The sequence below is a fragment of the Symphalangus syndactylus genome, chromosome 6 (assembly GCF_028878055.3).
Source record: "Symphalangus syndactylus isolate Jambi chromosome 6, NHGRI_mSymSyn1-v2.1_pri, whole genome shotgun sequence".
Classification (NCBI taxonomy): domain Eukaryota; kingdom Metazoa; phylum Chordata; class Mammalia; order Primates; family Hylobatidae; genus Symphalangus; species Symphalangus syndactylus.
This window is the reverse complement of record NC_072428.2, coordinates 107529027-107554420: the sequence shown is the minus strand read 5'-3', so window position 1 is coordinate 107554420 and position 25394 is coordinate 107529027. Positions and strand designations below refer to the sequence as shown.

Genomic DNA, 25394 nt, shown 5'->3' with positions numbered 1-25394 from the left:
TTCCATTATTTAATGTTGAACTTTTGAAAATATTAACAGATAACACTGGAGTGGGCTTCTCCCCGGAATTTTACTTCAGTTTGTGAAGAATTAGTTAATAATGTTGAAGATTTGAGTGAAGAGGTCTGCAAACTAAAAGACCTAATTCAAAAGGTATGTATTTAACATTAAAAGGAGGGGAAAAACGACGGGAAATGATTTACAGCAAAAGGTGTTAGACAATGAAGCAATTCTGGTAAGAGCAACAAATGGAACACTTAGACAAGTGGGAAAAAGGACAGTTTCCAAAGGAAGAAATATACATAGGAAACAGACTTTGTTGGCCATTAAAGAAATGCATACTAAAAGAAGAATATGTCATTTTTATCTTTTCAATTAGCAGGGAAAAATGTATCACTACCAATTTCTAGTTAGAGTTCACCAAACTGATATTCTTATGTGAGAACACAAGCCCTTTCAAAAACAGTTTGGCAGGATGTGCCAAGTACTATTAAAAATTTGTATCTTTTGATAGTATTTTATCCCAAATTATATGTACCATAAGTATTCTATACTGGGATAATAACTTAATAAATTATGCTATACCAATTGTTATAATAATAGGCAGTTAAAAAATAATGAAAATTCAATATCAGCTAAATATATGAAATTATATTTGTACGTTATTACTTACATGTAAATTTACAGATAAAATAAATGAAGTATTTATTGGTTCTGTTAAAGAGACACGATTGTGGATGAAATACCCCTGTAATTGTTCAGACTCTCTGTAATATTTTTATAATTTAACTGTTTTCTAAAGAGTATGGACTTCTTTGGTTCTGGTTTTTTACAATATATAAAAAATATGTATCTGTATTTAAGGACAGGTGATTTTTCCACTTTAAAAAAATTGGCTATAACAAAATCTAAGCTGTTGGAATGGGAACCTTTGTTGGAGGTGGATAATAAAGAAAAACACTTCCAGTCGACCAAAGAGCTCACGAGCTCTTTATCTGTTTAATAAATAAATTTGATGTCTGTAAAGCTTCTGTGAAATATCTGATTTGAAGGTTAGATTATACATTATTTATATAGCCTCAACCCATAAATTCATTGAACATTTTCATTAATATTTTATCAAAAAAATTCTTTTCTTCAAAATAGATTTTATACATGTTCCAAGTATTAATAAATTGTCATTCTAGCTATTAATGTGTTAAAAGGAGTCTTTTTTTTTTCTTTTTTGATACTGAGTCTCATTCCATTGCCCAGGCTGGAGTGCAGTGGTGCGATCTTGGCTCACTGCAACCTCTGCCTTCCAGATTCAAGCAATTCTCCTGCCTCAGCCTCCTGAGTAGCTGGGACTACAGGCATGCACCACCACACCCAGCTAATTTTTGTATTTTTAATAGAGATGAGGTTTCACCATGTTGGCCAGGCTGGTCTCAAACTCCTGATGTCAAGTGATCCGCCTGCCTCGGCCTCCGAGTGTGCTGAGATTACAGGTGTGCGCCATTGCGCCTGGCCCAAAAGGAGTCTTTTAAAGTGAGAAGAAAGTTGTGAAGCAAATTCTATTATACAAAATAATAGCTGGGAAAGGGCATTTTAAATGGGGAAATGAGCACTATATTTCAGAATTCTTGTAGAAAATAATTTATTTCCAAAGAAAAAAGGCATCTTAGAAATTGTATTGTCTCTGACATTTATTCATTCAACAAACATAAGACTGCCTGCTATATGTCAGGCACCTGTGCTACACAAGCTACATCCTGAACTTGCTGACGACCCAAAAATTATATCTCATCTAGAAGAATCAAAGGAAAGGAACTGATTCTACTTAAACATGCTATTTTTCATGGGTATCCCAGGGAAGTTTAGAAGCATATGTATAAAGATACTTCTTGCAAAACATCACCCTTTAATGTTTAGTGTAGGAAATTTCCTAAAACATATTTGCTTCAGGGTTATTTACTAATTTGGTTTCTCCAAGATGAACTAAAAACATGGGGGTGAGGGGTAAGGGTGTGTGTATAGAATTAAAATGAAATTAGAAAACCATATTTTTTTAAATGAGTGAAATTAAGAAACTTTGCTATAGAAACTGACTGACTCTAAAGTATACACAATTCAATCAGGTACCATAATATTTATTTTAATAATGCATACCTGTTAAGAGAATTTTCATTGTTCTTTAGCTAAATAGAAGACCTTTTTCCTGTGACCCTTCTCTATTTAGAATTTATGCATTTCTATATAAGAACTACCCTTGAAAACATGTATTAGTTTATAATAATGGCAAATACAGTTCTTTGGGCAAGGAAGTCTTAATTTTGGAGCAAGCTAGTGGGTTGGTTTTTCCAGATTAGTCTTGTACAAGTAGTAATCATCATAATGAGATTTGATTTAGGGAATTATGAAGGCTTCCAGATTTGGAAATACACCATCACGCCTGTTAAGCTTGTATTATTTCAGAGTTTACCAATAATAATTGAAGGGATTTTTTTTTTTTTAAGAAACATGAGTTATCACAGATAAGTGTATGGAGGTAACAAAGAGAGAGGGTGGGAGAGGTCAAGACTAGACTTTAACACCACATCACTCTCTTTCAAGCCAACACACTGACAGGCTCCTGTCAGAAAGGGTCATTCTAAGTAATTGGTTAATAAAAGGAATGACTGTCTCAGGATTCAGTAAATGGAGCATCAGTGTCAAAAAGGAATCTGTTGCTGAATGAAGCCATTTGGAAGTTAGACCAAGAATATGGTATTAATGAGATTGGCATTGGAGTCTGGTTTTCTGCTATAAATTTAAAATTAATTTTGCAAGCTTTTTAATTAAATATTTACACTGTAGAATTTGGAATTCATTATTCCTGCTGATGTTGAAAGTATTTATGTCATCACTCCAGCACAGGATGTTTCTAGTAAATATCACTCTATAAATGTGCCTGATTCTTTTTATCTTTCAAGGATCTTTGGTTTCTGCTTATTTTCTCTCCTGCCCCACCCCCAAAAGCCATCCCTCTCCTCTCAGCCCTCCCTCTTTAAGCCTTTTCTCTCTCTCTCACTTCCCCCTTCTCTCTCTGTCTCTCTCTCTCTGTCTCTCACAGAAACACACACACACAGATACACACAGACTGAGCACACACACACAGTAGGTAGGGGAGAAGGGAGCTTCTTAAGCAAGAAATTTGTATTTGTGGGAATTTATAAACTGACTGGGTACTATACTTTCATTGCTGAGAATTACTAAAAGAGCCACTTAAGTTTTTGTTGACATTTGTTACTACAATTATATTTAAATAAATTATTAAGTTTCTACCAGTAGCATCTGATCTTCTCGTTTTTGCTAAATTTCATGTTTTAGGTTTGCTATAATAATGATTCACTTTTTTATAAGATGTTAATATTTAATGCACAAGCAAATCAATATCAATTGTCATTCCGTATAACAGAAACTTTAAATTTACTTTGTCTCATGACATAAAAACACCATTTTAAAATGTGATCATCTATGAAAGTATGTATTTTTAATGTAAAACTAATAATTTACAGTAATGGTATGCTAATGAAAGACTGTCTTTCAGACATGTATGTTTACTTTAAATCTCCCATGGGAATCTTGAGTTGCCTACGTCTAAATCAAGTGAATTGAATTAACATGGATATTATGATATTTTTTAAATCAAAATGTTTTATTAATGTATTGTACAGTAACTCTTTTCTTTTTCCATACTAAATATTAGTTGCAAAATGAACGGGAAAATGATCCAACTCATATACAATTAAGGGAAGAAGTATCTACATGGAATAGTAGAATTTTGAAGAGGACAGCTATTACAGTATGCGGATTCGGTTTTCTTCTTTTCATCTGCAAGCTAACTTTCCAGAGAAAATAACCCAAATATTTGTTTTAAGTTATATATACACATCTTATTGAACCATCCAAAAATCATTGCTTTTAACTATTTGCGGCACAATATAACTTTACATTCTTTGCCAATATTCCATAGGAAAAATTTTGACAATGTGGAGATTTTTTTTAAAAAAGTGGTTTGTTACTTTGACTTATAAATACAATTTGTTATGTTTATATTAATTGTGATTAGGCAGTAAAGTATAAGTAATTTTTTGGCTTGATCGTATGTAAATCACATTCAAAATTAAAGTTAGAACTAATACCTTGACATTTTTTAAAGTGTGTTCATTTGTCATAGTGAATCGTACAGAATTTGTAAAGTGTTCATAAATTGAGCTTTCTTTTATTTCTTTTTTCCCCCCTCCATTATTACATAATAAGGATTTTTATTGGATTTTTTTGTTATATTACATTATGAGGAAATTGTTAATTTTGAAAGTATCTGAGAGAATACAAAGGATAAAGGTAAAATGTTAAAGTTTTGAATGTGGATTAAATCCTTAGGAAAAGTATTTTAAATACAAATTAAAACAGCAAAAAATTAGAGACTAGTGTTGAAAGTACAAAATACATTGGAATTTTTTATGTAAAACACTTTGGGGAACATACATACTATATAACATTCTTAGGAATGTTATAAAAGTGAATGGCATTTGACATATCATTTAGCATATCTAAAGTAAGATTTATTTTTCAAAATCAAACATGATATTCAGATTTTTAAAGTGAAGTTAATAAAAAGGCAGGCCCAATTTAGCAGAGAATATAGTATTTAAATCTTGCCTGACTTAGTGCCATACTTAAACAGATGCAGTTGATCTACAGTTCTTTGAGAAGTACACAAAGCAAAGATAAAGAATTGTGGAAAGGAAGAACATTATAAGGACCTATAATTAGTAGCAGTTTCTGCTCTTGCTTATACCAAAACCACAAGATTTCAATCATTCTTTTCTTGAGAATTGGCCATATTTTAACCTAACTGCTAAATAGCAAGGCATATTTTTTTGCTGATATTTCCTCATTTAAATGAGTCTTAGAAGTTCTAAAGGTACTTCTTTTAACACATACGGTGTTTCACTCCCAGCCAGCACAGTGCTTGGGTAAACAGAAAACATTTAATAAATCTTAGTTTTAGTTTCCTTTTTTTAAAAATAAAAAAGCACTGTCAGAAAATGACATACTATCAGATTATCTATTTAGATGGTCTTTTTCACCTCAGTTCATCTTAAAGATAATGATATTTCTTCTATTGGCTGGGTAGGTCACTATTTTTTTTCTTCTGACAAAACCAAACCATCTCGCAAATATTAGGACAAACTGTGAAGATGTGAATTTATAAAATATTTGCTTTCCAAAAGGATTTGTCACAGAAGTCCATAAAATGGTGATTTTTTATTTCCATGATAAATACAGTGTTATTTTTAGATTACAGATTGAGAATAAGTACAGCAGCATTGTTGTGATTAGTGAAGTTAATTCTATGGGTAAAGTATCAATAGAATTATTATTTTTCATGTAATTTAAAATTGGTTATTTCATCTAGAGCATAAGTCTCTTCCTACTCTGATTATTTCACCTGATTACAGTGCTTTTTGCGGGAAAGGAGGCATTTATTGCTTCTGGAATATCCATTCTTTTGTAACACATAACTCAGTATAAATCATTTTTCTTCTCTTCTTCAAACAAGAAGAGGATTTAAAGTAAGTCTCCCTTAGAGACTTCCCTGAACCACAGATACAAATGTTGTCAACTGAGTTTTAATTCTATGCACTTGAAAGTAGTAAACCTTTTTTAAAATTAGTTGGTGTTTAATTTTAAATTAATCTGAGTTAGAAAATGCTCCTATATCTTTAGAACCAACTCTGGAACACAAATAATGTATTTTAAGGATGTAAGTATCTTTCAAAGAGAAGCATGCTTACTTGTTCCATCTTGCCACTATTCTTAAGTGATGTGTTTAGTGCTCTTTGTCAATCTTACTACATTTCTCTGGTACACTTATTACATTTCTCTGATACATTCAGTAACCTTTTTACCAGATAACTATTTTGCGCTGCTCTTTCCTCAAACTTCTGAGACCTCCACATCTCGTTCTTAAAATAATGGCCATGCTTCTTATTTCCCTGGGAAATAGAATCATTTTTTTAAAAAGAACTTGCATACTGGGTTTCCTCTAGTTAAGAGGTCAGCAAACATTTTTTTGTAAAGGTCCAGATAGTAAATATTTTAGACTTTGCAAGACATGTGGTCTCTGTCAAAATTTCTTAACTCTGCTGTTATAGCACAAAAGCAGCTATATACATATACAGTACATAAATGAATGAATGTGGCTTTGGTACAATAGAACTTTATTTACAAAAACAGGTGTTGCCTGGATTTGGCCCACCAACCTATAGTTTACAGACCTCAGTCTAATGTCACAGAGTTACAAATGTGAGGCTCTTTTAATCCTGATAATCTAGGTAGAGATTTATTAATTTTGTTAATATTTTCAAATAATCAGCTTTTGGGTTTATTGGTCAACTACATTTTAAAATTTTTATTTCATTTCCACCTTTATTATTTCCTATCTTAATTGGGTTCTTTTTTTTTTTTACTCAATTATTTTAAACACACTTGAAATATTTTTTGCTTTCTGATGAGTTAATGGGTGCAGCACACAAACATGGCACATGTATACATATGTAACAAACCTGCACGTTGTGCACAGGTACCCTAAAACTTAAAGTATAATAATAATAAAATTAAAATAAAATAAAAAAAAAAAGAATTAAAAGCCCTGTATTCTGCGTACTGTAGTTTCACAGTTCATTTTAAAATACATTATTTTTCTCTATTGGGTTATTACAGTATTTATATATTGATATTTATTTCATAGATTATTTTTTCCAAGTTGCTTTTGAAAAAAAAAACTGCATTGTGACTTCAAACTTACATTTCTGCAACTTTTTCTTTTGAAAAAAAGAAGTGTTCAAAAATAAACTGATTATACTGTAAAGAACTATTATGGTTTCTTAGTCTCAGGACAGAGATGGACAGATTACCATTTGAATGCCTAATATATGGCAAACACTTCATAAATGGTACATTTAATTCATAGGCCAGGGCCATGAGGTATATATTCCTATTTTACAGAAAATTAGTTTCAGAGACAGTTGAAGTAAATTGTTGAAATTCACACTGCTAATAAGAAAGCTGGGATTTTAATCCAGTCAGTTTAACTTCAAGTCCCATGCTCTTTCCAGCACTCATCCATTCATCCACTCACATATTTACTGAGCACTTATGCGTCAGGCATTTTTCTAGATGTTGGGAAATCGATTATCCCTGCCCTCGTGGAACTTACCTTCTAATGGAAATAAGCCAACAGATAAAGCATAAGATATTAGATGTGATAAGTGCTATGAAGACAAGACAAAAGGAAATAGGAAGTTCAGGGTAGAAGTAGTACTTTGAGTGGTCAGAGAAGATGTCTCAAACTTCAGAACTTTTGAGAACATAAAGGATTAGAGAGTAAGCCATACAGATATCTGGGGGAAAACTATTCCAGAACAAAAACCATGAGGTACAAATATCACTATAGCAATAAAATGTGCTGTTTTTTTTTTTATTTTTATGTATTTATTTATTTTTGAAATGGAGTCTCGCTGTGTTACCCAGGCTGGAGTGCAGTGGCATGATCTTGGCTCACTGAAACCTCCGCCTCCCGAGTTCAGCAATTCTCCTGCCTCAGCCTCCCAAGTAGCTGGGATTGCAGGTGCCCGCCACCACACCTGGCTATTTTTTTTCATATTTTTAGTAGAGACAGGGTTTCACCATATTGACCAGGCTGGTCTTGAACTCCTGACCTTGTGATCCGCCCACCTCGGCCTCCCAAAGTGCTGGGATTACACGCATGAGCCACTGCACCCGGCCTGTACTGTTATTTTTAAATGGACTAGAGGCACCAGTGTGGATGCTGTGAGACTAGTTAGGAAGCTGCTGCAATATTCCAGGTGCAAGAGGATGGTAGCTTGAATTAACATTGGAAAGTGAAAGCAGTTGAATTCAAGACACATTTTTAAGATAGAACCAATAGGATTTACTTAACAGGTTGAATGTGAGTTCTAAGTGAAAAGCAATAGTCAAAGATAACTTCAAGCTTTTTGGCTTGAGCAACCAGAAGAATGGAGTTGCCATTTACCGAAATAAGGAAGTCTCTGAGAAGACAAAAACAATTAGGAGAGATGAGAAGGGAGTAATTTATAATAATCAGAGTATTTTAGTCAGAAATTCAGAGGAGAGAGACACAGGCAGAAGATAAAAACTTGGGTGTTGTCACTTTAGAGATAAGAAGACCTGACTGGATCCCTAAGGGAATAATGTAGACAAAGAAGAGTAAATCCTAGGATACCAAAATTCCAAGGAAGGGAGACAGGAAAAATCAGGAAAGGAAATTAAAGAGTGGCCAGTGAGGCTAGGCAAGAGCACGGGTCAGCATCCTTCAACCCATGGGCCAAATTTGGCCCAGAGGATGGTCAACAGCATTAGTCAGCAGGGAAATGTAAATTAAAACCACCATGAAATATACCATTACACACTCATCAAAAAGACTAAAATTTAAAAAGAATGACACCAAGTGGTAGTAGGGATAAAGTACTTGAAACTCATACATTACTAGTTTAAACCACAGAGTGGAAAAACCATTTTGGAAAACCATTTGGCAGTATCTATTAAAACTAAACATGTTTTCTTGATGACCCAGCAGTTCTTCTGAATATATGCCCTAGAGAAATGAGTTCACACTTCCCCAGAAAGACATGTACAGGAATGTTCACATTAGGTTTATTAATAGCCCAAAACTGCAACAGATAAATAACACAATAGTTGGACAATGGAATACTGCATAGTAATAAAAAAGAACAAACTATGACTACACACAAAAACATGGGCAAATCGGACAGATATAACACTGAGCAAAAGAAGCCAAACACAAAATTTCATACATATTATGAATTTATACATAAGTTCAAAATAGGGAAATGTTATTTATGGCAAAACTTATAGAAGTGATGGTAGTAGCTAGGTCTGAGAAGTAGGTATTGACTGGGAAAGAAGGATACTGGAAATATTTTTTCTTGATCTGTCCAGGAGTTGCTTGAGTATATACATAAAAATTCAATGATATGTACAATTTCAAGCCCCAAAATTCCAAGATTTCAAGAGGTAAAAAATTGGCATATTAACAAAAGTATATTATGAAAAAACCAACTATAAAATGCCTACTCTACAACCTAAGTTTGAAAACAAGTTTAATTGTAGATATTATTGAAAAAAAACTCTTTAAAATAAATTTAAAGAGAAATTAAGAGAGTTTTAAAATCTGGTATTAGTAAGGATAGTTTTCATGTAAGATAGTAAATTTGGAATTAGAAGACCATTAATATGAGCAAGTTTATCACATTTTTGATAAACAGCAAACAAGGTTATAAAGTGTAAGAATAAAGAATACTTTATAAAGATTTGCAAATTAAAATATTTAAAAATAGTAAATGCAATCATACATCACTTAAAGATGGGGATACATTCTGAGAATGCATCGTTAGGCAATTCTGTCATTGTGCAAACATCATAGAGTGTATTTAAACAAACCTAGAGGTATAGCCTGCTACACATCTAGGCTTTATGGTGCTCCTAGACTACCCTGTACAGCATGTTACTGTACTGAATATTTTGGGCAAGTAAGACAATGGTATTTGTATCAAAACATATCTAAACATACAAAAGGTACAGTAAAAATACAATATAAAAGATAAAAATGGGGGGTGGAGCCAAGATGGCCGAATAGGAACAGCTCCTGTCTATAGCTCCCAGCCTGAGCGACGCAGAAGACGGGTGATTTCTGCATTTCCATCTGAGGTACTGGGTTCATCTCACTAGGGAGTGCCAAATGGTGGGTGCAGGACAGTCGGTTTAGCGCACCCTGCGTAAGCCCAGCCAAAGCAGGGCGAGGCATTGTCTCACTCGGGAAGCGCAAGGGGTCAGGGAGTTCCCTTTCCTAGTCAAAGAAAGGGGTGACAGACGGCACCTGGAAAATTGGATCACTCCCACCCTAATACTGCACTTTTCCAACAGGCTTGGAAAACGGAACATCAGGAGATTGTGTCCTGCACCTGGCTCAGAGGGTCCTATGCCCAGGGAGTCTCACTGATTGCTAGTACAGCAGTCTGAGATCAAACTGCAAGGCGGCAGCGAGGCTGGGGGAGGGGTGCCCACTATTGCCCAGGCTTGCTTAGGTAAACAAAGCAGCCAGGAAGCTTGAACTGGGTGGAGACCAGCACAGCTCAAGGAGGCCTGCCTGCCTCTGTAGGCTCCACCTCTGGGGGCAGGGCACAGGCAAACAAAAAGTCAGCAGTAACCTCTGCAGACTTCAATATCCCTGTCTGACAGCTTTGAAGAGAGCAGTAGTTCTCCCAGCACCCAGCTGGAGATCTCAGAATGGGCAGACTGCCTCCTAAAGTGGGTCCCTGACCCCCGAGCAGCCTAATTGGGAGGCACCCCCTAGTAGGGGCAGACTGACACCTCACACAGCTGGGTAGTCCTCTGAGACAAAACTTCCAGAGGAACAATCAGACAGCTGAATTTGCGGTTCACGAAAATCTGCTGTTCTGCAGCCACCGCTGCTGACACCCAGGCAAACAGGGTCTGGAGTGGACCTCTAGCAAACTCCAACAGACCTGCAGCTGAGGGTCCTGTCTGTTAGAAGGAAAACTAACAAACACAAAGGACACCCACACCAAAAACCCATCTGTACATCACCATCATCAAAGATCAAAAGTAGAAAAAATTACAAAGATGGGGAGAAAACAGAGCAGAAAAACTGGAAACTCTAAAAAGCAGAGTGCCCCTCCTCCTCCAAAGGAACGCAGTTCCTCACCAGCAATGGAACAAAGCTGGACAGAGAATGACTTTGATGAGTTGAGAAAAGGAGGCTTCAGATGATCAAACTACTCCGAGCTACAGGAGGAAATTCAAACCAATGGCAAAGAAGTTAAAAACTTTGAAAAAAAATTGGACAAATGTATAACTGAAATGACCAATGCAGAGAAGTGCTTAAAGGAGCTGATGGAGCTGAAAGCCAAGTTTCGAGAACTACGTGAAGAATACAGAAGCCTCAGTAGCCGATGCGATCAACTGGAAGAAAGGGTATCAGCGATGGAAGATGAAATGAATGAAATGAAGAGAGAAGGGAAGTTTAGAGAAAAAAGAATAAAAAGAAATGAACAAAGCTTCCAAGAAATATGGGACTATGTGAAAAGACCAAACCTACATCTGATTGGTGTACCTGAAAGTGACGGGGAGAATGGAACCAAGTTGGAAAACACTCTGCAAAATATTATCCAGGAGAACTTCCCCAATCTAGCAAGGCAAGCCAACATTCAGATTCAGGATATACAGAGAATGCCAGAAAGATACTCCTTGAGAAGAGCAACCCCAAGACACATAATTGTCACATTCACCAAAGTTGAAATGAAGGAAAAAATGTTAAGGGCAGCCAGAGACAAAGGTCGGGTTACCCACAAACGGAAGCCCATCAGACTAACAGCTGATCTCTCGGAAGAAACTCTACAAGTCAGAAGAGAGTGGGGGCCAATATTCAAAATTCTTAAAGAAAAGAATTTTCAACCCAGAATTTCATATCCAGCCAAACTAAGCTTCATAAGTGGAGGAGAAATAAAATACTTTACAGACAAGCAAATGCTGAGAGATTTTGTTACCACCAGGCCTGCCCTAAAAGAGCTCCTGAAGGAAGCACTAAACATAGAAAGGAACAACTAGTACCAGCCACTGCAAAAACATGCCAAGTTGTAAAGGCCATTGAGGCTAGGAAGAAACTGCATCAACTAATGAGCAAAATAACCAGCTAACATCATAATGACAGGATCAAATTCACACATAACAATATTAACTTTAAATGTAAATGGGCTAAATGCTCCAATTAAAAGACACAGACTGGCAAATTGGATAAGGAGTCAAGACCCATCAGTGTGCTCTATTCAGGAAACCCATCTCATGTGCAGAGACACACATAGAGTCAAAATACAGGGATGGAGGAAGATCTACCAAGCAAATGGAAAACAAAAAAAGACAGGGTTTGCAATCCTAGTCTCTGATAAAATAGACTTTAAACCAACAAAGATCAAAAAAGGCCAAGAAGGCCATTACATAATGGTAAAGGGATCAATTCAACAAGAAGAGCTAAGTATCCTAAATATATATGCACCCAATACAGGAGCACCCAGATTCATAAAGCAAGTCCTGAGTGACCTACAAAGAGACTTAGACTCCCACACAATAATAATGGGAGATTTTAACACCCCACTGTCAACATTAGACAGATCAATGAGACAGAAAGTTAACAAGGATACCCAGGAATTGAACTCAGCTCTGCACCAAGTGGACCTAATAGACATCTACAGAACTCTCCACCCCAAATCAACAGAATATATATTTTTTTCAGCACCACACCACACCTATTCCAAAATTGACCACATAGTTGGAAGTAAAGCTCTCCTCAGCAAATGTAAAAGAACAGAAATTATAACAGACTGTCTCTCAGACCACAGTGCAATCAAAGTAGAACTCAGGATTAAGAAACTCACTCAAAACCACTCAACTACATGGAAACTGAACAACCTGCTCCAGAATGACTACTGGGTACATAATGAAATGAAGGCAGAAATAAAGATGTTCTTTGAAATCAATGAGAACAAAGACACAACATACCAGAATCTCTGGGACACATTCAAAGCAGTGTGTAGAGGGAAATTTATAGCACTAAATGCCCACAAGAGAAAGCAGGAAAGATCCAAAATTGACACCCTAACATCACAATTAAAAGAACTAGAAAAGCAAGAGCAAACACATTTGAAAGCTACCAGAAGGCAAGAAATAACTAAAATCAGAGCAGAACTGAAGGAAATAGAGACACAAAAAACCCTTCAAAAAATTAATGAATCCAGGAGCTGGTTTTTTGAAAAGATCAACAAAATTGATAGACCACTAGCAAGACTAATGAAGAAAAGAGAGAAGAATCAAATAGATGCAATAAAAAATGATAAAGGGGATATCACCACCGATTCCACAGAAATACAATCTACCATCAGAGAATACTACAAACACCTCTATGCAAATAAACTAGAAAGTCTAGAAGAAACGGATAAATTTCTCGACAAATACACCCTCCCAAGACTAAACCAGGAAGAAGTTGAATCTCTGAATAGACCAGTAACAAGCTCTGAAATTGTGGCAATAATCAACAGCTTACCAACCAAAAAGAGTCCAGGACCTGACGGATTCACAGCTGAATTCTACAAGAGGTACAAGAAGGAGCTGGTAGCATTCCTTCTGAAACTATTCCAATTGATAGAAAAAGAGGGAATCCTCCCTAACACATTTTATGAGGCCAGCATCATCCTGATACCAAAGCCTGGCAGAGACACAACCATAAAAGAGAATTTCAGATCAATATCCTTGATGAACATTGATGCAAAAATCCTCAATAAAATACTGGCAAACTGAATCCAGCAGCACATCAAAAAGCTTATCCACCATGATCAAGTGGGCTTCATCCCTGGGATGCAAGGCTGGTTCAACATATGCAAATCAGTAAATGTAATCCAGCATATAAACAAAACCAAAGACAAAAACCACATGATTATCTCACTAGATGCAGAAAAGGCCTTTGACAAAATTTAACAACACTTCATGCTAAAAACTCTCAATAAATTAGGTATTGATGGGACGTATCTCAAAATAATAAGAGCTATCTATGACAAACCCACAGCCAATATCATACTGAATGGGCAAAAACTGGAAGCATTCCCTTTGAAAACTGGCACAAGACAGGGATGCCCTCTCTCACCACTCCTATTCAACATAGTGTTGGAAGTTCTGGCCAGGGCAATCAGGCAGGAGAAGGAAATAAAGGGTATTCAATTAGGAAAAGAGGAAGTCAAATTGTCCCTGTTTGCAGATGACATGATTGTATAACTAGAAAACCCCATCGTCTCATCCCAAAATCTCCTTAAGCTGATAAGCAACTTCAGCAAAGTCTCAGGATACAAAATCAATGTACAAAAATCACAAGCATTCTTGTACACCAATAACAGACAAACAGAGAGCCAAGTCATGAGTGAACTCCCATTCACAATTGCTTCAAAGAGAATAAAATACCTAGGAATCCAACTTACAAGGGATGTGAAGGAGCTCTTCAAGGAGAACTACAAACCACTGCTCAATGAAATAAAAGACGATACAAAAAAATGGAAGAACATTCCATGCTCATGGGTAGGAAGAATCAATATCGTGAAAATGGCCATACTGCCCAAGGTAATTTATAGATTCAATGCCATCCCCATCAAGCTACCAATGACTTTCTTCACAGAATTGGAAAAAAACTACTTTAAAGTTCATATGGAACCAAAAAAGAACCCGCATCACCAAGTCAATCCTAAGCCAAAAGAACAAAGCTGGAGGCATCATGCTACCTGATTGCAAACTATACTACAAGGCTACAGTAACCAAAACAGCATGGTACTGGTACCAAAACAGAGATATAGATCAATGGAACAGAACAGAGCCCTCAGAAATAATGCTGCATATCTACAACTATCTGATCTTTGACAAACCTGACAGAAACAAGCAATGGGATAAGGATTCCCTATTTAATAAATGGTGCTGGGAAAACTGGCTAGCCATATGTAGAAAGCTGAAACTGGATCCCTTCCTTACACCTTATACAAAAACTAATTCAAGATGGATTAAAGACTTACATGTTAGACCTAAAACCATAAAAACCCTAGAAGAAAACCTAGGCAATACCATTCAGGACATAGGCATGGGCGAGGACTTCATGTCTAAAACACCAAAAGCAATGGCAACAAAAGCCAAAATTGACAAATGGGATCTAATTAAACTAAAGAGCTTCTGCACGGCAAAAGAAACTACCATCAGAGTGAACAGGCAACCTACAAAATGGGAGAAAATTTTGCAACCTACTCATCTGACAAAGGGCTAATATCCAGAATCTACAATGAACTCAAACAAATTTACAAGAAAAAAACAAACAACCCCATCAAAAAGTGGGCAAAGGACATGAACAGACACTCTCAAAAGAAGACATTTATGCAGCCAAAAAACACATGAAAAACTGCTCATCATCACTGGCCATCAGAGAAATGCAAATCAAAACCACAATGAGATACCATCTCACACCAGTTAGAATGGCCATCATTAAAAAGTCGGGAAACAACAGGTGCTGGAGAGGATGTGGAGAAATAGGAACACTTTTACACTGTTGGTGGGACTGTAAACTAGTTCAACCATTGTGGAAGTCAGTGTTGTGATTCCTCAGGGATCTAGAACTAGAAATACCATTTGACCCAGCAATCCCATTACTGGGTATATACCCAAAGAACTATAAATCATGCTGCTATAAAGACATATGCACACGTATGTTCATTGCGGCACTATTCACAATAGCAAAGACTTGGAACCAACCCAAATGTCCAACAACCATAGACTGGATTAAGAAAATGTGGCACATATACACCATGGAATATTATGAAACCATAAAAAATGATGAGTTCATATCCTTTGTAGGGACATGGATGAAACTGGAAACCATCATTCTCAGTAAACTATCGCAAGGACAAAAAACCAAACACTGCATGTTCTCACTCATAGGTGGGAATTGAACAATGAGAACACATGGACACAGGAAGGGGAACATCACACTCCAGAGACTGTTGTGGGGTGTGGGGAGCGGGGAGGGACAGCATTAGGAGATATACCTAATGCTAAATGACGAATTAATGGGTGCAGCACACCAACATGGCACATGGATACATATGTAACAAACCTGCAGATTGTGCACATGTACCCTAAAACTTAAAGTATAATAATAATTTTTAAAAAAAGATAAAAATGGTACACCTGTATAGGGTACTTACCATGAATGAAGCTTGCAGGACTGGAAGTTGCTCTGGGTGAGTCAGTGAGTAAGTGGCTAGTAAATATTAAAGCCTAAGACATCGCTGTATACTACTGTAGACATTATAAACACTGTGCACTTAGGCTACACTAAATTTATTTTTAAATACTTTTCTTCAATAATAAATAAACCTTAGCTTACTGTAACATTTTTACTTTATAAACTTAATTTTTTAAAACAGGTTATTTGTAAAACATTCAACTTGAAACACAAAACATATTGTACAATTGTACAAAAGTATTTTCTTTATATTCTTATTCTATGAGCTCTTCTCTATTTTTAAAAGTATGCATTTGTTTTTTTAATTTTTAAACTTCTTTGTTAAAACCTAAGACACAAACATACACACATTAGCCTAGGCCTACACAAAGTCAGGACCATCAATATCACTGTCTTCTACCTCCACATTCTGTCCCACTGGAAGGTCTTCAAGGGTAATTACATGCATGCAGCTGTCATCTGTAATAACAGTGCCTTCTGAAATAATTCCTGAAGGATCTGCCTGAGCTATTTTACAGTTATTTTTTAATAAGTAAAAGGAGTACACTTAAATAATGATTTAAAGTTTAGTAAATACATAAACCATTAACATAGTTTATTATTATCAAGTATTATGTCCTGTACATAATGTATGTGCTAGACTTTTATATGACTGGCAGCATAGTAGGTTTGTTTACACCATCACCACCACAAACACGTGAGTAATGCATTGCACTAGAGTGTTACAATGGCCATGATTCCACTAGGCGATAAGAATTTTTCAGTTCCATTATAATGTTATGGGACCACCATCAGATATTCCTGCATCATTGACTGAAACATCATATTTCATAGTGCAGTGTGCCCTGTGACTACACTATAAAACTGTACACTTGGCTGGGCAGTGGCTCATGCCTGTAATCCCAGCACTTTGGGATGCCAAGGCAGATGGATCACTTGAGGTCAGGAGTTTGAGACCAACTGGGGCAGCATGGTGAAACCGTGTCTACTAAAACTACAAAAATTAGCCAGGTGTGGTGGTGCACACCTGTAATCCTAGCTACTCAGGAGGCTGAGGCAGGAGAATCACTTGAATTTAGGAGGCAGAGGTTGCAGTGAGGTGAGATTGTGCCACTGCACTCCAGCCTGGGCAACAGAGTGAGACCCTGTCTTAAAAAAAAAATGTACATTTGATCTTGTATTTGTTCACATTTGATGTTTTGTTTTAAAAGCTTTCTTGAGATAATTCATTCATTGAAAGCATACAAGTCAATGGATTCTGATCTATTACAGTTTTCTATCCATAACCAAAATCAATTTTAGAACATTTTCAGTACCCCAAAAAGAAACCCCTTACTCCTTATCCATCATCCCCAACCCCACCCAGCCCTAGGAAACCACTAATATACTTTCTGTTTATGGATTTGTCATTTCTGGCCATTTCATATAAATGGAATCATACAATATGTGGTCCTTTGTGACTGACTTTTTTCACTGAGTATAATGTTTTCAAACTTCATCCCTGTTTTAGTATGTATCAGTACTTCATTAATTTTTATGCTGAGTATTTCATTGTACGCATATATTACATTTATCCATTCATCAATTGATGAACATTTGGGTTGTTTTCCATTTTGCCCTGTGAACATGTCTTCATTTCTCTTAGATATATACCTAGGAGTAGAATTGTGGGCTCATATGATGACTCTATAAGACCATTTGAGAAACTGCAGAACTTTTCCAAAGTAGCTGCACTATGTTACATTTTTTACCCACTGTGTGTGAAGGTTCTAATTTTTCCACATCCTTGCCATTTATCTGTCTTTTTTATTATTTCCGTCCTAGTGGATGTGAAGTGTTCTCTCACTGTGGTTTTGATTTGCATTTTTCTGGTGGCTAATGAGCATTTTTTCCTGTGCGTATTGGCCAGTTGTATATCTTCTTTGGAGAAATGTCGATTCAAGTCCTATGCCCATTTTTTAGTTGCGTTGTCTTATTTAGTTATAAGTGTTCTTTATTCTGGATACTAGACCCTCATATGATTTGCAAATATTTTCTCCCATTCCGTAGGCTTTCCTTTCACTTTCTTAATAATGTCTTTTGATGAGAAATTATTTTCTTTGGAAGATGTCTAATTTGTTTTCTCCTGTTGTTTGAGCTTCTTATGTCATATGTTAGAATCCATTGCCAGATCTAAGACCACGAGATTTATACGTGTTGTCTTCTAAGATTTTTATAGTTTTAGCTCTTATATTTAGATCACTGATCCATTTAGAGTTAATTTTTAAATACGGTATGAAGAAGAGGTTCAACTTCGTTCTTTGGCAGGTAGATATTCAGTTGTCCCAGCATCATTTGTTGCAGAGACTGTACTTTTCCCCATTGAACTGTCTTGGCACCCTTCACTGAAGATTAGTTGACATTACATAAATGTGGGATTTTGATAAAGAGTGCATTGAATTTGTAGATCAATTTGGGGAGCATTGCCATCTTAATATTAAATCATCTGATCCATGAACATGGATGTCTGTCCATTTATTTAGATCTTTAATTTCTTTCAGCAATGTTTTATACTTTCCAGGGTATAAATTTTGCTCTTCTTATGTCAAATGTATTCCTAAGCATGTTTTTCTTATGCTATTGTTTTCTTAAGCTCATGTTCAGTTTGCTCATTGCTACTATACAGAAATACAATTAATTATTGTATATTTGTCTTGATTCCTGCAGCCCTGTTGAACTTATTATTTCTAATAGTTTTTTGGCAGACTTATTAGGATTTTCTGTATGCAAAATCACATTCTCTGGCCGGGCGCGGTGGCTCATGCTTGTAATCCCAGGACTTTGGGAGGCCGAGGCGGGCGGATCACGAGGTCAGGAGATCGAGACCACCGTGAAACCCCGTCTCTACTAAAAAATACAAAAAATTAGCCGGGCGTGGTGGCGGGCGCCTGTAGTCCCAGCTACTCGGAGAGGCTGAGGCAGGAGAATGGCGTGAACCCGGGAGGCGAAGCTTGCAGTGAGCCGAGATCGCGCCATTGCACTCCAGCCTGGGCGACAGAGCGAGACTCCGTCTCAAAAAAAAAAAAAAAAAAAAAATCACATTCTCTGCAAATAGACATAATTTTACTTCTTCTTTTACAATCTCCATGCCTTTCATTAAGGCCTAATTGCCCTGGCTAGACCCTGCAGTACAATGTTAAATAGATAGAAGTAACAAAAGCAAACATCCTTGTCTTATACCTGATCTTAGAGGGAAAGGATTCAGTCTTTCACCATCAAGTATTATGTGAGCCGTGGGTTTTTCATAAATGCTTTTTATAAGTTTGAGGAAATCCCTCTCTGTTGCTAATTTGTTGAGTGCTTTTATCATGAATGCATGTTGAATTTTGCCAAATGTTTTTACATCTATTCCCATAATCATGCAGTTTTGTCCTTTAGTCTATCGATTTGGTGTTACCAGTCTTGCATTCTTGGGAGAAATCCCTCTTGGCCATGGTGTTTAATTCTTTCTAAATATTGCTGGATTTGATTTTCTGGTATTTTGTTGAGGATTTTTCCATCTATATTCACAAGTAATACTAATCTGTAGTTTTCTTATAATGTCTTTATCTGGTTTTATCAGGATAATAACTAATAGAATGAGTTAAAAAAAATGTTCCCTCTTGTTTTTTGGAAGAGTTCATGAAGAAATTGGTATTCATTCTTCTTTAAACATTTGATAGTATTTACCAGTAAGGCCATCTAGGCCTGCGTTTTTCTGTGTGGGAAGTTTTTTGTTACTAATTCAATTTCTTATGTCTATTTCAGCATTTCATTTCTTCTTGAGTCAATTTCAGAAGTTTTTGTCTTTCTGGGAGTTTTTCTGTTTCATCTACATTATCTAATTTGTTGGCATAAGGTTCATAGTATTTCCTTGTAATTCTTTCTGTAAGGTTGATAGTAACATCTTTCATTTCTGATTTTAATATTTTGAGTCTTTTCTCTTCCTTTGTTTAGGTCAGTCTAGCTAACAGTTTTTCTATTTTGTTGATCTTTTTAAAGAACAACATTTGGCTATGGAGACTTGCTTTATTCTTATTATTCATTTATTTAATTACTGCTTTAATCCTTATTATATATTCTTTTTTCCATTGTCTCAAGATAAAAAGTTAAGTTGTTGACTTGGGACATTTGATCTTTTTCAACATTTATGTTTAACACTATAAATCTCCTTGTAAGCACTGCTTTAGAAGCATCCTGTATTTGTATATTATGTGTTCATTTCTATTCATCTTATTTTCTAATTTTTCCAGTGATTTCTTCCTTGACCCATTGGTTCTTTTTTTTTCTTTTTCTTTTTTTTTTTTTGGAGATGGAGTCTTGCTCTGTCACTAGGCTGCAGTGCAGTGGCACGATCTCAGCTCACTGCAACTTCCGACTCCCAGGTTCAAGCGATTCTTCTGCCTCAGCCTCCCAAGTAGCTGGGATTACAGGCATGCTCCACCATGCCCAGCTAATTTTTGTATTTTTAGTAGAGACGAGGTTTCACCATGTTGGCCAGGATGGTCTCGATCTCCTGACCTTCTGATCCATCCGCCTTGGCCTCCCAAAGTGCTGGGATTACAGGTGTGGACCACCACGCCTGGTACTTTTAAGAGTATGTTAACTTCCACATATTTGTTAATTTCCCAAACTTCCTTATAGATATTAATTTCGAGTTTTACTTTATTGTGATCAGAAAACGTGTTTTGTCTGATTGCCATCCTTTTAAATTTATTGAAACTTGTTTTATGACCTAGCATACGTATGGTCTATCTTGTAGAATAGTCCATGTGTGCTTGAGAAGAATGTGTGTTCTGCTATTGTTGGATGACATATTCTGTAAATGTCTGTTAGGTCCAGTTTGTATATAGTTGTATATAGTGTTGTTCAAGTCTTCTATTTCCAGATAGAAGTTGATCTTCCGCCCAGTTGTTCTGTTCATTATTGAAAATGGGGCATTGAAGTTTTCAGCTATTATTGTTCAGTTAACTATTCCTTCCTTCATTTCTGTCATCATTTGTCTCACGTTATTTTGGGACTCTGTTGTTATTTTTATATATAATTGCTATGTCTTCTGGATGGATTGATCCTTTTATCATTATAAAAAGATCCTCTTTATTAGTAGTGACTTTTTTTTGTCTTTAAGTCTATTTTGTCTGATAGTATAGACACTATTGATTTCTTATGGTTGCTATTTGCATCATGGTGTATCTTTTATCATCCTTTTTCTTTCAACCTGTTTATATCTTTGAATTTCTGGTGTGTCTTCTATAAAGAACATATTAGTAGATATTGAGGGTTTTTTTAATCCAGTCTGACAATCTGCTTGTTAATTAAATTTTTTAATCTACTCACATTTAATGTTATTATCGGCATAGTTGGATTCACATGCCATTATACTTTTTGTTTTCTATATGTTTGTTATATTTTCTGTTTCTTTATTTCTCTTTTACAGCTTTCTTTTACATTAAGTGAATATTTTCCAATGTAACATTTTAGTTCCTCTGGTGATTTTTTAGAACTATATTTCAAGTTATTTTCTTGGAAGTTGCTTTAGGACTTACCATATACATCTTATAACAATCTACTTTAGATTTATACTAACTTAATTTGAGTGAGATATAGAAATGTTACTCTTGTATAGCTCTCTTCCGTCCTTCATCTTGAATTATTATAATGTCTATTACAATTATTTAAGTTACTGACCCAATATTATAGTATTGTAATTATTACTTTACATAATTTCACGTTACTAAAGAAGTTGAGAACAGAAATATGAGCAAATTTGTATTTAGAATTTGTTATATTTACACTCATATTTGCCATTTCTGGTTCTCTTCTTTTGTTCCTGTGGGTTCAAGTTACCATCTGTTGTTATTTTCTTACTCTAATACAACCCTGCTCCCTCTGACTTCTGCTGTTCTCTTATTTTCAAATATAATACACTTCTATCCATCATAGGCTCAACAATGCAATTGTATACACATTGATATATACAATAGCTTTTCAAACCATTAAGAGAAGAAAGAAATAAGCAGTTATGCTATCTTTTATAATTACATAGATACCTTTACCATTTTGTATTTTTTGTGTGGATTTGTTACAGTAGTTATATAGACATTAGCGAGACAAGAGAAGGCTCTTCTCCCTGACCCACTAGGAAAGTCAGGTGATGGTTTGACAATTACCACACTGCCTCTCTGAAAACAATAATTCTAATTTGGCAGCTGGCACCAGGGCTCCAGGGAGAGACAATCTCCTGATGATCTACAGCTGTTAACATTAAAGTGTTAATTGAATGCAGACACCAAGGAAAAGCAACTTCCTGGGCATGCATATTAAAAGACAAAATGGTGAAGTATGACCTTTGGGGGCACTACACCAGAAATGGGAGGAAGGCCTCAGATGGGCATGCATATAATTTCCTGAACACACTGTACGTGCTCACTTCCTAGAGGTAAGGGGGTGGGGGGGGCACTGCACATGTGGGCAGCCTATACTAAGGGCAGAATCACAGGAAAAGGGTGCAAGATGGCAGCCTATAAAGTCCTAGGATCATGGTTAGGCACTGCACTTGTTCTCCAAGACACCCACTTGGATCTCTCCCAAGTGTTCTTTCATTTCTTTCCTGTTCTAAAGCCTTTTTAATAAAATTCCACTCCTGCTCTGAAACTTGCCTCAGTCCCTTTTTCCGCTTTATGCTCCTCAATCAAATTCTGTCTTCCAAGGAGGCAAGACTTGAAGTTACCGTGGACACATATGGATATGCTGCTGGTAACTCAGATACCTGCCACAAGTAACAGATTTAGAGAACTATCTGGGTTTACTTTCTCTTAAAAACTTTGTTTAATATTTCTGATAAGGTAGGTCTGCTAACAATGAATTCTTCCAGTTTTTGTTTATCTGGAAATGACTTTGTTTTTGTTGTTGAAAGAAAGTTTTGCTAGATATAGGATTCTTGATTGACAGGTCTTTAGAGTTTTCTTTTCAGCACTTTAAATATGCCATCCCACTGCTTTTTAGCCCCCACATGGACCTGTGCATGTATCCTAGCTGGAGTTCACAGAGCTTTTTGGATGTGTAGATTAATGTTTTTCATCAAATGTGGGAACTTTGCAGCCATTTTTTTTTTAATGTTTTTTTCTCTTTCTTCTTCTTTCTCCTCACCTTCTGGTCATTCCATTATACCAATGTTGGTATACCCAAAAGTGTCCCAGGTTTCTCTGAGACTCTTTTTATTTCTCGTCATTCTATTTTCACTCTCCTTTTCAGATTATATTATCTTTTCATTTATCTTCGAGTTCACTGATTCTTTTTTCTGCCAGTTCAAACTGACTGTTGAGCCATTGTAACGAATTTTTACATTTCATTTATTGTACTTTTTTCAATTTCAGAATTCCCTTTTGGGTTTTTTTATGATTTCTTTTTATTGATATTCTCTATGATAAGACATTTTCTTCATACCTTTCTTTACTTCCTTAACCATGGTTTCGTTCAGTTCTTTGAACATATTTATAATGGCTTCATTGAAGTCTTTGTTAAATATGACATTTAGCCCCTCTCACAGTTAGTTTCTGTTGCCTACTCTTTTTCTTATGTGTGGATCAGTCTTTCCTATTTCTTCGCATGTCTCATAATTTTTGTTGAAAACTGGATATTTAGGTTATATATTCTAGCAATTCTAGATACTGATTATTCTTTCCCTCCCCACAAGGAGTTGTTTGCTTGTTTCTTTGTTTAGTGATTTGGCTGGACTATATTAGTGAAGTCTACTTACCCCAAATTGTGAAGTCCTTGATGTTTCTTCTCAGAGAGAGCAGTCTTGGGCATATATAGTGACCCTGGGATGACAGTGGTTTTTAGCAGGGCTCTTTTAAACTGCTTGTTTCTCTAATCTTCCTTCTAGGCTGTGTGGCTCACTGTGTGTTACACCCAGCCCTTAGGCTCCACTAATTACTGGAAAATTGCTCTATTGTTTTTGACATAGCTTAGGGAATAAATTACTCTGTATTCTGATAGAATTAAAACTGGACAGAAGTAGTTTTTAAGGCCAGCCTCTGAGGTGTATTCTGACCCCAAGGGGACCCTTCTTAGTTGTCTCTTTCCCTGGGGTTCTCTATGGTAAACTAGCTGGCCTAGAATTTAACTTGTTCCTAATTAAGAGGAGCTATTGTTTTCCAGAGTGTCCTTAGGCTTGAATTTCCACACATTCTGTTTTACATAAAGTCAGTTCCTTTGGGGAGAGCTTTTGAGCCACTTTTTTCTTAGGGACTGCTTCTTATCATGGGCAGAATCTCTGAGCCACTATTCCAGGTGCTGGGTGGAGCAGTAGCCTCTGGTCTTCTTGGTTTGCTTCTCACAGCATGGAACCTCTGCCTTTCAGCAAGCGGGGTGAAGGAATTCAGGGTCTTAATATCCTGGGCCTTAGTATTCTCAGCCTTCTTTGTCTGGGGGAAGAGTCCCCATCCTATGGGGCTCAGTGAAAGGAGAGATCCCTCAACCTCTCAGCCATACTCACCAGAATGTGGTCACTTCACATTTGAGTCAAAGGGGATAAGAAATGCTGGTAGGCTGCTGCTTCAGGTGAGATATGGTAGCACTTGTTTGGGAGCTGAGGAGGAGAGGGAGCTCATCTTCTGGACCATATCCATCCAGAGTGGAGCTTCTGCTAAGCTGTTTTGGCTTGGGGCTGGGGATATGGTGACAGTGGATCATGGCTTCAAGTGCTACAGTCTCATTGTTTGTGCTGAGTTTTAGTAGATTTTCTTGAATAAATGTTTCCGCATTTGCTCTGTGTCCTTGGGACATTTTCCAAAGACTTTAAATGGTTGCATTTTTATAGTTTTCTCCAGCTTTGCTTGTTTCTCTGGGGAGTGCATTTATGACATTCATCATACTACCATCCTGGCAGTAAAACTCTTTAATCAGTATTTCTGGGGTATCTGCTTTGTTCTTAGTATAGAGCTTACCCCAGAATGCTGTGCACGATTCTTTTTTAAAAGCCAGAAACACCAGCTATGTATCTTTTCTATAAGCTTTAAGTTAACATTATAGGATGCTGAAAATTTAGGTTAGTACTCTAGGATGCTGAAAATTTTAAGAGCACCTAAAGTCTATTTGAAGCAAAAGGAAAAGACCATCTAGGTTTGACAAGATTACATTAGGGCTAGATAAATGATACATAAAGCAAGGCTACACTGTTAATTTTGAAGGCTTTCCTGTGGAAGGTATTTCCAGTAATACCTAATTTAGATGAATTATATTTATTAAATATAGGAAACAAGATTTAAATGTCTAAAAGGGTATCAGTCCAAAATGAATCCAGGGGATAGCAGGGAAAAATGGCAGGTAGGAGGCAGGGCTAAATTGCAGCTTCCTCTTGGATGGACATAGCAGCATGTGGAGACACACATCATAAACTTTTGCTCCAAGAACTACCACAGGAACATACCAAGAAAGC

General features: G+C 36.2%; 1 protein-coding gene and 1 long non-coding RNA gene across 4 annotated transcripts in view; one reads left to right on the top strand and one right to left on the bottom strand.

Moving 5' to 3' along the window:
* The window catches only part of ASZ1 (ankyrin repeat, SAM and basic leucine zipper domain containing 1), a 65117-nt gene extending 60949 nt beyond the window's left edge, over positions 1-4168 (top strand). For 2 of the 3 annotated variants that reach the window (XM_055283783.2, XM_055283785.2), the window contains 2 exons: positions 40-153; positions 3728-4168. In XM_055283783.2, coding sequence (XP_055139758.1) covers positions 40-153; positions 3728-3880 — 267 coding nt within the window. In that variant the 3' untranslated portion in view covers positions 3881-4168. The remainder of the gene's footprint in view (positions 1-39; positions 154-3727) is intronic. The other variant, XM_055283784.2, reaches the window with a different exon arrangement.
* Positions 1-25394, bottom strand: part of LOC134737038 (uncharacterized) — a 165668-nt gene that overhangs the window by 114866 nt on the left and 25408 nt on the right. The gene's annotated exons all lie outside the window — the stretch shown is intronic.